At 35.3% G+C, this 13,824-nt stretch overlaps 3 protein-coding genes across 4 annotated transcripts in view; 2 read left to right on the top strand and 1 right to left on the bottom strand.

Moving 5' to 3' along the window:
* The window catches only part of LOC128680515 (coiled-coil domain-containing protein 63-like), a 410,628-nt gene that overhangs the window by 360,314 nt on the left and 36,490 nt on the right, over positions 1-13,824 (top strand). The window lies entirely within an intron of this gene.
* Octalpha2R (alpha2-adrenergic-like octopamine receptor) overlaps positions 1-13,824 on the bottom strand; it is a 398,792-nt gene that overhangs the window by 380,268 nt on the left and 4,700 nt on the right. The window lies entirely within an intron of this gene.
* LOC128680517 (cytochrome P450 6B2-like) lies at positions 9,378-13,638 on the top strand. Its single transcript, XM_053763726.2, has 2 exons — positions 9,378-10,779; positions 12,061-13,638. The coding sequence occupies exons 1-2, from the start codon at positions 9,438-9,440 to the stop codon at positions 12,228-12,230; spliced, it is 1,512 nt and encodes a 503-aa protein (XP_053619701.1). The 5' UTR covers positions 9,378-9,437; the 3' UTR covers positions 12,231-13,638.

The raw sequence follows: 13,824 nt of genomic DNA, 5'->3' as shown, positions 1-13,824 counted from the left end.
CCCGACTTTCAATATTTCGCTACAACTTTTGAATGTCTGAACCGATTTTGATCAAACATGTCTAAAAAAAAACACCGCATAAAATTTTGCTGTCAAATAAAAGAAACCGCATCCAAATAGGTTCACCCGTTGATGAGCTACGGTGCCACGTACACAGACAGACAGACTTAGCGGTCAAATTTATAACACCCCTCTTTTTGCGTCGGGGGTGTTAATCGTTCAAAGACACCAACGACCCGCATACATTACCGCGATAGTCAGATGCTTTTACGCGGCTTCAATACAATTGAACATTACCTATTAGTTCTATTACATTTGATAAGAAAGAAAGTACTGGTGAGTAATCCCATCAAAGTAAATAAGTAAACAGAGCAACATGTCCCCAAGTTTAAATTAGTCCAGGTTAGAGAAATAAGCCAGAGATTCCGGGATTAGGCTGTAGTAATACCGGGATTCCGGGATCACCGAGATTAGGACAGACTCTGCTCTTAGATTGAACTGTGCTCCCGTTCAGAATAATAAGATGCAAGTATTTCCTACCACGTGTCTAGAGGTCTAGAGGTCTTTACATATTTTCAAATTTTAACAAAGACAAATTCGTTTTTCTGTCGGATTTAATCGGTGATGGTGTAATGGTTAAGATAATAATAATAAATAATAAATATATTAGGACAAATCACACAGATTGAGCTAGCCCCAAAGTAAGTTCGAGACTTGTGTTATGGGATGCTGACTCAACGATACTATATTTTATAACAAATACATATATAGATAAACATCCAAGACCCGGGCCATTCAGAAAAAGATCATTTTCCATCATGACCCGACCGGGGATCGAACCCGGGACCTCTCGGTTCAGTGGCAAGAACCTTACCACTGCGCCACCGAGGTCGTCGTTAAGACCCCCGCCTGTGGATCGAAAGGTCAAAAAAAAAAAACAATCGTGAGGAAACCTGCACACTTGTTGATTATTAACTTGTATTTGAAATGGAGAAGGCAATGGCAAACCACTCCATTAATAATGACAAGAAAGTTGTTACGTATGTTCCATTCCACGTAATGACCACGACCCTCAGTCATGAGGAATATGGCTATGAAGCAGAGTCGGGTTTAAAAATAATTAATGTGTACTGTGTGAATGTAAATTTTTATGAATGGCTGTTTTTGGAAATGATTATCCTCAAGAAAATTGACAGATCGTATTGGCGGCGCGGCCGCAACGCGCTCGTATCGCTCTGAGAACCACCTTCCGTGAACACGGACGGCAGACTATTACGGGGCTAGACTATAATCTGGAATAACACATAGGGTACTTTTTATCACGAAATTCCCATGGGAGTGAAGCCCCGAAGCGCGGCTTGTTGACATGCAGATGTAGGAGAAAAGGTGGCTAGGCTAAAGTGGAACTGGGCGGATCACGTTTGCCGAATGCAGCCTGAGAGATGGACCCACATTCTTACAACCTGGATTCCAACTGAGGGATACAGAAAGCGAGGTATGCCTAGGACTAAATTGTCGGATGAGCTTAGGGCATTCGACATTGGATGGAGAAGACCAAAGAAAGGGACACGTGGAAAAAGGGGAGGCTTTTGCCCAGCAGTGCTGTTATAGCTATTAAAAAAATAAAATAAACTAGTTATTTATTTCAAGTTAAATTGCACCGAACTTAATTCCTAAAGCATGTTATTTCACAGAGATACATCCCCAAGTTTTTGTGTTAACCCAGTACAGTTAACTTTAAACCGTGAATTTTGTGCTGACAGAGGAAGTTAAATAATTTATTACGAGCCGGTTGCAGCTTTTGTTGGCATGGTTTGTGTCATACACAGTTTTGTATGTTTTAACCAGAATTTAAAAATATTTTTTAAAAAGACACTGATTAAATCATAATAAAAACTGCTTGGTTAATTTCTATGAAACTAACGGTTCGTCCCGGCTTCGCTCGGGGAAAACCATAACAAATTTTACACATAAATCTGCCTCTGAATCACTTTATCTATTAAAAAACCTCGCATCAATCCGTTGCATAGTATTAAGATCTAAGAATACATATGAACAGACAAAACAGCGGGGGAGCTACGGGCAAGAACTGGTTGAGTATTAAATTATGAATCCTCTGGTAATAAACCTGCGTACTAAATCAATACTCAACTAGTACTTGCCCGTAGCTCCACCCGAGGTAGATCTCTTTACCTTTCTTGACCCTGGGTCATCAACTATATTCCAAATTTCACCATAAGCGGCCCAGCGGTGTATCCCTGACAGACAATAAAACTTTGGCATTTATAATATTAAAGAAAATTAAGTCTTTTTTTTGCCAAAATCTACGTTCATATTTTGGCAAAAATGTTTTGTTTTTCTGACTAAGCATTGTTCGCGAATCTAAAACCACAGAGTAAATAAATAAGTCCCAGTAGACTATTACTTTAACTAAATGTCTCACTTAACAAAAGCTTATCTAAGTGAAATATAGTTGATAAAGCATAGAATTTTAATAGGAACTTAATGAGGCGATAAAGTATGCTATTTTTGAAATGGAAATAGAATGTTGACATCTTTACATACATGAAAAATATTTTTAAAGGTTTTTTTTTTGTATTTTATTATCTGTTGCTCCATCTGCGTTAGCGTACCTATGTTTTATTGATTTATTTTCATTACATTACATATGTGTGTATGTGACTTTATTCGTCCCGGGTCGTTAACTAATCCATATAAGATTTGTTCAAAATCGGACCAATCGTTTGGGAGTGAAAGCGTGACAGACAGACTTTCTTATTAATATTAGTGACGGATAGATTGTTCTGTTGGTGCTTTTGCACGAGCACCCTTCAATTATATGAAATATTTTTTTTATGTAATAGTGAAATTAATCAATGTATCAAAACTTGTAGCACTTTTTTTGCATTTTCTGTTACATTCGGAACTGTGACGCCGCGAAACCCGGTGTTAACGTAAAAAAATAAACTTTATTATTTTAAGATTCACATGTGAATTTGCGACTTGTCAAACTGACAAGGTAAGAGATGGCGGGACGATATTGACAAATTCCCACGAAGATTCCTATCAGAGTTCGCAAAAAACTCAAAACCTTTGCCCAGCAGTGGGACACAGTAACCATAGACTAGATAAAGAAAATATTAAAGTTACTTAAATTTATTTTTTACAAGGGGCCCGTCCCGGCTTCGCTCTAATAAAAACATAATAAACTAGATGTTGCCCGGGGCTTCGCTCCCGTGGTAATTTTGAGATAAAATATAGCCTATAGCAATCTTGGATAATGGACCTTTCTCACGGTGAAAACATTTTTAAAATCGGTTCGTTAGTTTCGAAGATTACCCGCCACAAACATACAAACTCACAAACGCTTACCTCATATAATAGTATTGATTACACCTAAACCTTCCTCAGCAATCACGCTATTTATTAGTGAAAACCGCTTTTAAATCTGTGCAGTGGTTTCTGAGTTTTTCGTGGACAAACAGACATACGCGTTAGAAAACTATTTTATAATATGTAAGTATTTAGTCTAGTTTACTGGATGTATCCAGTAATTACCCGCTTTGTTTAAAAATCAATTTAAAGACAATCAATTTTATTGTTTCCTCGAACACAACGAACTTCGGTTTTACCGTTTCTTGTATACCACTTAAACTTGCGGTTACCTGGAAATGATCGTGGACATCTCACATTAATAGACTTGCTTAAGTTATTTTTAAAGTTTTATAGAAGGAAAATCTGTTTCAAATAAAAAAGAACTCAGATTACAATCGGTATTGCCAATCGGACAGACATACGGATACAGTTAAACTTATAGCTCCCCAAAATTTTGTGTCGATTATCTTATCATATTCCTATTATAAATACGAAATAGAATTTGTTTCCTAAACGCTTTATATCTACTTGAGTATATATAAAGCGTGAAAATCCAATCTTCTTGAACTCTTCTTGAAATTTTGCATACATGTAGATTGAAGTGTGGAGAAGGACATAGGGTACCTTTCATCCCGGAGAAATAGCTGTTCCTGTGGGAAATTTACGCAGGCGAAGCCGCGAGTGAAAGGCTTGTAATTTATAAATAAATCTTTTAGTTTTCGCTGACAAATAAAATAAATTGATAAACATTTGATGGTGGCGCTAGTGAGCCGAGAGCGCCATCTTAACCAGACCGTTCCGTTTTAGACAACAGTCTACGGCAACTTTACATTTCTCAGAAAATGTGAACAAAAAGCGTAAGCGTAATAATAATGATTTCCATTTCAGATTTGTTCACAATTTAAATGAATGTTGAATTTACTTAAATGATAACAATTACAAGGGTTTTGTTTAAGTTATATAAGTGCCCAATTATGAAATACTGTCTTAATTTTACGAGGTAAAGAGAAGCTTCAGTTTTTTTAAGAAGTCGAAACGAGCTGTGGTGGAATTTTTAAAATTCCTGTGAATTTTAAAATTCCTTTTATTTCAATGGTATTAAAAAAATAAACACATCGAATGTCTTCTATATTTAAAATTAGAAGAATTTATTCAGTCCGAGTGTTGTTAAAAAATATTATATAGCACTTAAATCAGCACTCAACACAAGTTTTAACCATTTTAGACACTAACAAGCTATGCTATTATAAGCAAGATCGATCGGCGAAAAATAAGTACCTACATGAATTATATTAATACAAGAAAGAGACAATGTCATTGCATCAGCCTATTTAAATAGGTGTTAACACCTACTTAGTTAAATAGGCACGAATTACCTGGAAGCGAGTGGTTGGGGGAGAAGTGACAAGAAACTATTGACTCAGGAATCGATTTAACCACACTATTCAAATTCAGAAATGCCCAACAGTTGGTTTACATAGTAACATTCGATTATTTTCCAAATTGCACATTCGTTGCAGTCTTCATGTTCGTGTCCTAGCTGACAAACTCCAGGAGTGCCGCCTGCGCTTGTGCAAACCGGTAAATTGCATAAAAAACAAATAATAAATAAATAAACATATTAGGACAAATCACACAGATTGAGCTAGCCCCCAAAGTGAGTTCGAGACTTGTGTTATGGGATACTAACTCAACGATACTATTTTTATAATAAATACATATATAGATAAACATCCAAGACCCGGGCCAATCAGAAAAATATCATTTTTCAACATGACCCGACCGGGGATTGAATCCGGGAACTCTCGGTTCAGAGGCAAGCATTTTACCACTGCGCTACCGAGGTCGTCAAATGCCTGGATATGTTGTTCCTCCTGGTCCTGGCAGAAGGGGCAAAGCTAAGAATGAAGTGCTGGCTAGATGTCGTCAAGGACGATATGGGTGCCAATGCTCTGACAAATAGCGACGCCGATGACCGCGCGAAGTCGAAGAGAAAAAGTAGGACAGCGGATCCTGGGCTTCGACAGCTTGAAATCGTAAAAACGGAGATAAAGGAGAAAGAAAAAAACAAATTATAAATACAATAGTGAAATTATGTTATTTTAGCCATTTCCCCGTCATACCATTAGACGCACATTAAAACTGAAAATTTATTTTTCAAATATACAAAAAGACATACAAATACATGCATTAGTTTATTATTTTATTATCTAGATTTGACGTCAACACTGCGTGGGTGACATTTATCAAAACTAACATCATTAAGCAAATTGAACGCGTTTTTGGTTCGATGAAAAGTCATTTAGGTTGGTTATATTTAAAAAATGGTAAGCCCTACTGGCATAATAGGAACCAACACTGTTTGAATGAGTTTCTTTCGGCATTTCTTCTCAGCAGTGGTCGTTCCGAAATGCTAGTAGTTTGTAGCTTTGGTAAACATCATTTAATTTAGATTATGACGTGAAAAAGTGCCTGTGAAGGCCTAATTTCTGAATAAATGATTTGATTTTGATTTTGATTGGTTTCACATTCGTTTTACGAATGGTCCCAAAGTCACAAATATACCAGTAGATAAAAGTAGTTACAATTTGGATAGACTTATACATTCCAAATTATAAAAAAAATCGTACTATAAACAAGTTTATTAGTGACACAAATTAAAAAGCCCCCGACTTTCAATATTCGCTACAGCTTTTGAACGGCTGAACCGATTTTGATTAAACACATCAAGAACCATCGCATACATATTAGCTATCAAATAATTATATTTAATATTTATATTTAAAAAATGGTATTATTTATATTTATATTTAAAAAATGGTAAGCCCTTCTGGCATAATAGGGACCAACACTGTTTGAATGAGTTTCTTTCGGCATTTCTTCTCAGCAGTGGTCGTTCCGAAATGCTAGTAGTTTGTAGCTTTGATAAACATCATTTAATTTAGATTATGACGTGAAAAAGTGCCTGTGAAGGCCTAATTTCTGAATAAATGATTTGATTTTGATTTTGATTTTGATTTTAAAAAAAACGCATCCAAATCGGTTCACCCATTGATGAGCTATCTTGCCACGTACACAGACAGACAGACAGTTAACCAGACTTTTTGCGTCGGGGGTTAAAAAATAAATTCTTAATCTGCTTTTTTTATATACCTGCATCCCGATCTGTTGCAGTCACAAATTGCATACTGTAATCGAGGCGGGCGACTCTGTTCAACCGCGTGAGTGTGGAACCAGCCTAATAATGTGATTATAATTTTATTATCGGTTCAATGTCATGCGTTACAGTCCAATGGGATTTTTTGGTAATAACAAAATTTAATTGATGTTTCAGCATTTAAATTTAATGTAATATTTTTCTTGACTGATTTGCTTTGGACGCTAAGAATAAATACGTCTTGGCGCAAAATGTCCTTTCTCATAATATCCTTTTCTCGAAATGTACTTTCTCAAAATGTCCTTTTCTCATAATGTCCTTTCTCAAAATGTCCTTTTCTCATAATGTCCTTTTCTCAAAACGTCCCTGTGTATATTTGATGATATTTTAGATAAATAACTGATTAAAACAGATTTTTTTATTAAAAGGTCATTATGAGAAAAGGACATTGTGAGAAATCGTAATTTTGAGAAAGAACATTTCGAGAAAAGGACATTATGAGAAAAGACATTGTAAGAAAAGGACATTTTGCGCCAAGACGAATAAAGAGTAATCTTAATGTATTAAAATAGTATAATTTGTATAATAATATTTAAATAATATTTAAATTATAGATAGCTATCTATAATTTCTCTCGATTCGAGACATACGTTTTTACAAGCATATAATTTAACTTGCAAAGTTGCAATGAAACTATGTATCCCTATTTCTGTTCGAGCGGAATCTTGTAACTCAATTTTGAAGCGGATGTCTTCAACCGAATTGAGCTGAACACACGTTTTGCACACGTTTAGTTTCGATAACAATGCTTTTTTTTTTACTGATGGTGCACCTAGGAACGGCTACAGATGTGGGAACTAGTGAACGATTTACTGCAAGGACATGTTTTATGTCCCTTTTTGGAAATACTAATACTAACAGTATTTTAGCTGACGACTCAAGGTTTTTTAACCCTTAGTCGACTTTTACGATGTCCACGGTAGTCAATGGTTCTATAAGCAGGAAATTGTCATAAATAAACTAAAAATTCCTTCGAATTCACTTTTCATAGTAACGTTATGTACTTTAAAATATGTATTTAATACATGTTAAATTATATCCTACTCATGCGACATGAGTTTTTATACCAATCTGACTCATGTATAGTAGTCATCGACCACCACTTGCTTCCGGTGAAGGAAAACATCGTGAGGAAACCTGCACACTGGTGGACACTTCACTAGTGTATATCCGACTACCTGACACAAAATGGCGGGGTCGTAACAGTAATATCAGATGCCTTTAGGCGACTAGAATAAAATCTAACACCAGTGTTAGCAATAACACACTCGATATGATGATGATAAAATGACCTATCTCATGTGTTCGCGGGGGGCTTATGTATATAATATATAAAATGTCATTTTAAACAAGGTTAAGAACGTAATTAATTGTAGCGATAAGATTGTTTGTAATTTTGATAAAAAGTAATGAACGAAAATCATTCCGTACCTAAAACTACGTTTGCAATTGTTTTTTATCGAACTAAGGCCTTGTTCGCATGAGCGCATTGCCAGTCGGCGTTGCAATAAAACATTTAATTTGAATATCCTTCTTCGTTCCAATGTCTGTGGTATTTTCATCTCGACTTTTTCCCGATTATGCATGTGCCACACATAACACATTATGTAAGGTCATTTTGTTCTGTGGTTTGCTCTTTGCCCTTTAATTGACCGTACGAGCGATGCGAGCGAGGACTATAATTCTACTTTAATTTATTTTAATTTTAATTATAATGTATATGTATGTTTGTAACCGTTCGTCCGATTTTGACAAAATTAAAAAGGTATGTATGATCTGCCATTAGATTTTTTAAGTTCATAGGGCAACCAAATCGGTTAAGCCATTTTTGAAATATTCACATATTTGTGTCTTTTCAATATTTATTGTGTTCACAAGGTCTAAGTTCCTAGCGAACAATTAGTGTTCGTATCGTCATCGACACGCTTCCCGCCTATTTTTGGTCTGTGTTATTATTACGCTTAAATTAAATAAAATGTTAAAAACTGTTCGATAAAGAAATGGGGATAGACTTTGGTACAAAGGTCGCCTGCATGGATATCTCACTCTCATCTGTTTCAGCTGCCAAACAGCAACAGCTCGCATTGTTGTGTTCCGGTTTGAAGGGTGAGAGAGACAGTGTGATTACAGTGTACTGTGCCAAAGACCCTAGGACACAAAGTCGCACCTCTGTTGTTGCATGCTTCTAAGAGCTTCGTTTAAGTGGTACCTACTGTTTTTTTATATCCTATATAAAAAATAGATTACTGCCCAGTATTTATTCTAGTGCTGACGCTATTTCAACTCTCGTGAGACTTAGGTCTCATTCTTCCTGTTGTCCATTCTAAGGACTTACACTAATCTTTAAGCTTTCGTCGTGAGTTCAATTGACAAACACAATAACAAGCGAAAACGTGTGTAGAATTATGGAAAAATATCTGTCAAAACAAGAACAAATATATGACGATGCTAGCGTCGACCCCGGGACCTACAACGGACTGGAATAGCTGCCACTTTCCCATATACATTGCTGAAGGTTGTCATTTTAATTGCATACGAAATAAACATTATAAATTTTGCTTTATTTCGAAAAAATATAGGTGTATAAGCACACGTCATTATGTTTGTTTTCATTAAAAATATTACACAAAACTATGATAAGGATCGTTCATTTAGGTAATACGTATTTGCACCCGGTATCTTTTTGTCAATCGATCATATGTTATCCTTTAAGTACACGAGCACTATTAAAAATATACGTTTAATCCCGTTTATCAACACGCATAAAAGCGCACTGGGAATAGTGATTCATTTCATTGTTACCATAATTATCTCGGACACAGTCAAGTCAGGTAACATTTTCAATATGATTCCATTTATTCTGTTTTTTGTTACTGTAATTACAATATTGTACTATTATTCTACAAGAACCCTTCGGTACTGGAAGAACAAAAATGTCAAAGGCCCAGAACCAATGGCGCTCTTCGGTAATTACTACGAAATGGCAAGAAGAAGAAAATTCATCGGTGAAATATCTAGGGACGCATACAACCAGTTTCCAAATGAAAAGGTAATTGGCATGTACACGATGGTAACTCCCATATTACTGGTCAAAGATCTTGATATTATCAAGCAGATTTTGATAAAAGACTTCGATGTATTCACGGATCGTGGAACTGATTTCAGTAAAGATGGCCTAGGTGCTAATCTATTCCACGCTGACGGAGACACGTGGAGAGTACTAAGAAACTATTTTACTCCACTTTTCACGTCTGGAAAATTAAAGAACATGACATATCTCATGACAGAGCGCGCTGATATGTTCTTGGAGCACATTGACAAAATTGTCCGTGACCAACCAGAGCAAGAAGTTCACAAACTTATTCAGAAATTCACAATAAGCTCGATATCCGCTTGCGCTTTTGGTATAGACATGGATATTGAGCAAGATCATGAGTTTATGAAGAGTATCACAGCGTTTGATAAACTTATCTTTGATATAAGCTACTTCATCGAAATAATAATGGTGTATCCTGATCTTATGAAGAAATTTAACACATCCCTGTTCCCAAAAGCAATAGTAAACTTTTTCTATGATTTAGTCAGAAAAGTAGTGAACGACCGTAAAGGCGTACCTATCGGTAGGAAAGACTTTATGGACTTGATATTAGAATTGAAACAACAAGGGGAAATTAAGGGTACAAGACGAAGTGATGAAAAAGAGCTGCAACTAGATTTCAATGAAGATGTTATGGCCGGACAGGCATTCGCTTTCTACGTTGCTGGATATGAAACAAGTGCCACTGCTATGACTTTTATGTTATACGAATTAGCTCGCAATGTAAATGTCCAAGATAAAATCTTGGCAGAAATTGATGAAGTCCTCGAGAGACACAACGGAAAGATTACCTACGATTCTATTAGCGATCTAAAGTATATGGAAAAAGCTTTCGATGAGACGCTTCGTATGTATCCCGTTCTAGACTCGTTACAGAGGAGAGCTCAATGTGATTATAAATTCCCCGATTTAGATCTGAAAATTGAAAAGGGACAAGTTATATTTATATCTCCGCTGGCCATTCATCGTGATCCGAACAACTACCCAGATCCCGACAGATTTGACCCTGAGAGGTTTAATCCAGAAAACGTTAGAGAAAGACATCCTTGCGCTTACATACCTTTCGGGCTTGGACCTAGAAACTGCATTGGTAAGATTTATTACATATTAATTACAAATATGAAAGCTGTTATGTTTCCCTCAATGATCTTTATCCCCACTTTCTATATTTATTTGAGGATTTCGTGAAAACCGCCTCTAATCGCTGATATCGGTAGTGCCGCAAAACATGTCCCAGATATGCAACTTTGCGCTTTTTAACGGTTTACAACAACAGTCTAGACATTAAAAAGCGCTGAAGAATTAGTAATTCAATGAGACGGGGCAATGATACGGGCATAATATGACAAACAACACAAATATAAAACAACAAACACAGATTTAGATATAAGATATTACCATATCTAAATCTGCTGTTGATAATCTGTTCATAGATCCCCCTGATCCATCGATGAAAGATTGAAAGTACATTTGTAAGTGCATTCAGTGCACTTGTCCTATGTTTATTTTGCTTTTGTCCTTCTCTCTGTTATTACTGGCAGGATGGATGAGCCCATACTTAAACACTGGAACTTAAATAATACTAACATAGTCTTAAGAACATTGTTACTCAAACATTAGTGGATTATGTCCGAAATAAATAAATTATTATAATATATTATCTGCTCGGGTTCATTGTCGAGAACAAGTCGCAAAATAAACTAATCCCTCGTTCGCACAGGCGTAAAAAACTGCCGTCGTTGAAGCATTTTTATCGCTTTCGACAAAAGTGTTGCAAAAGTTTCGACAACACACTCCTCGTGCTCCGGGCACAGGCGGTTCATTACAATTTAGCATATTTTAACAAAGTTAAGAATTCGTTTTTCTATCTGTCTTTAAAATAATTAATCTATAGTGTGGAAATTTCAATTGTATGATAGATTGATTTTGGAAACGATTCCTTCCTCAAGAAAATTGAGGGATCGTGTCATCACGATCCCTCAATTTTCTGTCCGCTGCGGCCGAACATAATTTAAAAAAGGAACATTCTACTTTCAACGCACGAACGACAAACGCCCGGCCATCAAAATGCAATACTTACAAAATATTTACGATGAAAAAAAACTGCGCCGTGTGATTAATGTACTTGCCATCTAGTAACATCAAAATACTTTTCTCCATATGTCAAAAGCCACTAAATCCCAAGCATAATTTCATAGAATCTCAAGAAGTGGGCCCTCAGACCAACTATACACTATATTTATAAATTTTAGTCTGAAACGGTTCTCCGACAATTGCTTCGTCTACGAACGATTCGCATTACATATACATACATATACATACATTGATAATTATATTGATTTATTTTGAATTGGATTTTTTTCATCCACAGGTATGCGGTTCGCCAAAGTCCAGAGTCGCGTGTGCATGATGAGGCTTTTAAGTAAATATCGGGTGGAAATGTCTGAAAAAACACCTAGACAGGTCAAACTCAGCCCGCTAAGGCTAATAGCTAGCCCGTATGGTGGGATGCCTTTGAAAATCGTTCCTAGAAGGCAATAATATCGGTTCACCAAACTTAGGTAGATACGGCTTACATTGCTGGATTTTGGTTGCGGTAAAGAAAACTCTTATCTTAACTTATTCTCGTCGGCATCTGTCCGAGTGCGGCGGGCAGTAGCCGAGATGTTTAGGGTGCGTTCCAACTTTGACGTTAATTTTAACCTAGGCAAAAAACGCAAATTACGCCATTTCATAATTCATATCATTAAACGAAAGCGGCGCGCAGGTTAAAGTTTACGTCAAAATTGCCTGATGAAACCCAATCTTAAAGTTCAGATATTTTGGGCTATTAATCTAGAAATTTAGATAATATTTATAATAAAAATTGTAATATAATTTAAAATTTTGAGAATGTATAGACTGAAACATTACAAATCATTTTACAATGATTTAAAGTTACGTAATTGTCGTCTTGAAAATAATTTTACCTACATAGTAAAAAACATTTTTTATTAAACTCATCACCGCAAAAGCAATGTTTAGGGTCAATATCAAACAAGTACACTATATTTGTAAAATTGTAATCTGAAACGGTTCTCCGACAATTGCTTCGTCTACGAACGATTCGCAGAATGTCTCCTCTATTCTGTCGGCGAATCGTACGTAGATGAAGGGTTCTGCCGTTCAAACGCCCGATGTCGAAACATTCTGTCGACGAAACATTCGTAGACGAAGCAATTGTCGGAGAACCGTTTCAGACTCGTAAAATTGCTTGCTTGTGACATAAGTGACAATTATAAATAGTATAAAAATTATTGTTATCTCTATATTATATTCCGGAACTGAGATAAGACTGCACTGATGTACTTAAACGTACAAAAAAGTCAGCTTTGAGTTCCAAATGATTGTGATAATTATTTATTGAATTTGTGATAGTAGGTATTTAGATTATAAGTATTTCTTTTTGTAATATATCTTTCTGAAACATGATAAGTACGTAAAGAAAAGCGCAAAAGACATGATTTTCATACCAATTTTCATCTCCTTTATTCATTTTGGGTTTGATTTTTTTTTTAATAACAAAATTGCATGTGAAGTTAATTAATTAAGCAAATGCGTTAATGCATAATGAACTAAATTACAATTCTATAATAATTAGGTCATCTATCCATATAACAAAAGTTTATTCATTAGAATCTTTTTATTATATGTAAGCATTAACAGATAAATATATCACAAGATTAACGTGTTTTTTTTTTACATAATGTATTTTGAAAGTATATAATTATGTGTAAGTGACTTTATATTAATGTTTACATTTATTGCTTTCTTTCACGTACGTTATTACGTACGTTATTTATCCTTTTTATACATATATTTTTCCATTATATATCACTATGGTAGGTATTGACGTTTGATTTATATCATTGCTACTTTTATTATCAGATTCTTTGTTCGTCCTTTTGTATAATATGCATTATTTAATTAATTTATTTAAGATCATTATCCGTTGTTTATTGCGGCTATATATTGTTAGTATTCATTTATAACTATTGTTCCGCTATCTATCTATTTTATCTTTTTGTTTATCTGTTTATATATTTCTTTCTAATGATTGGTTACCTGTTTTACATATATTTCTTTATTCATTACT

Source organism: Plodia interpunctella, chromosome 24 (assembly GCF_027563975.2).
Source record: "Plodia interpunctella isolate USDA-ARS_2022_Savannah chromosome 24, ilPloInte3.2, whole genome shotgun sequence".
NCBI lineage: Eukaryota > Metazoa > Arthropoda > Insecta > Lepidoptera > Pyralidae > Plodia > Plodia interpunctella.
Note: the sequence above shows the minus strand (reverse complement) of the source record. Positions and strands in the feature narration are given on the sequence as shown.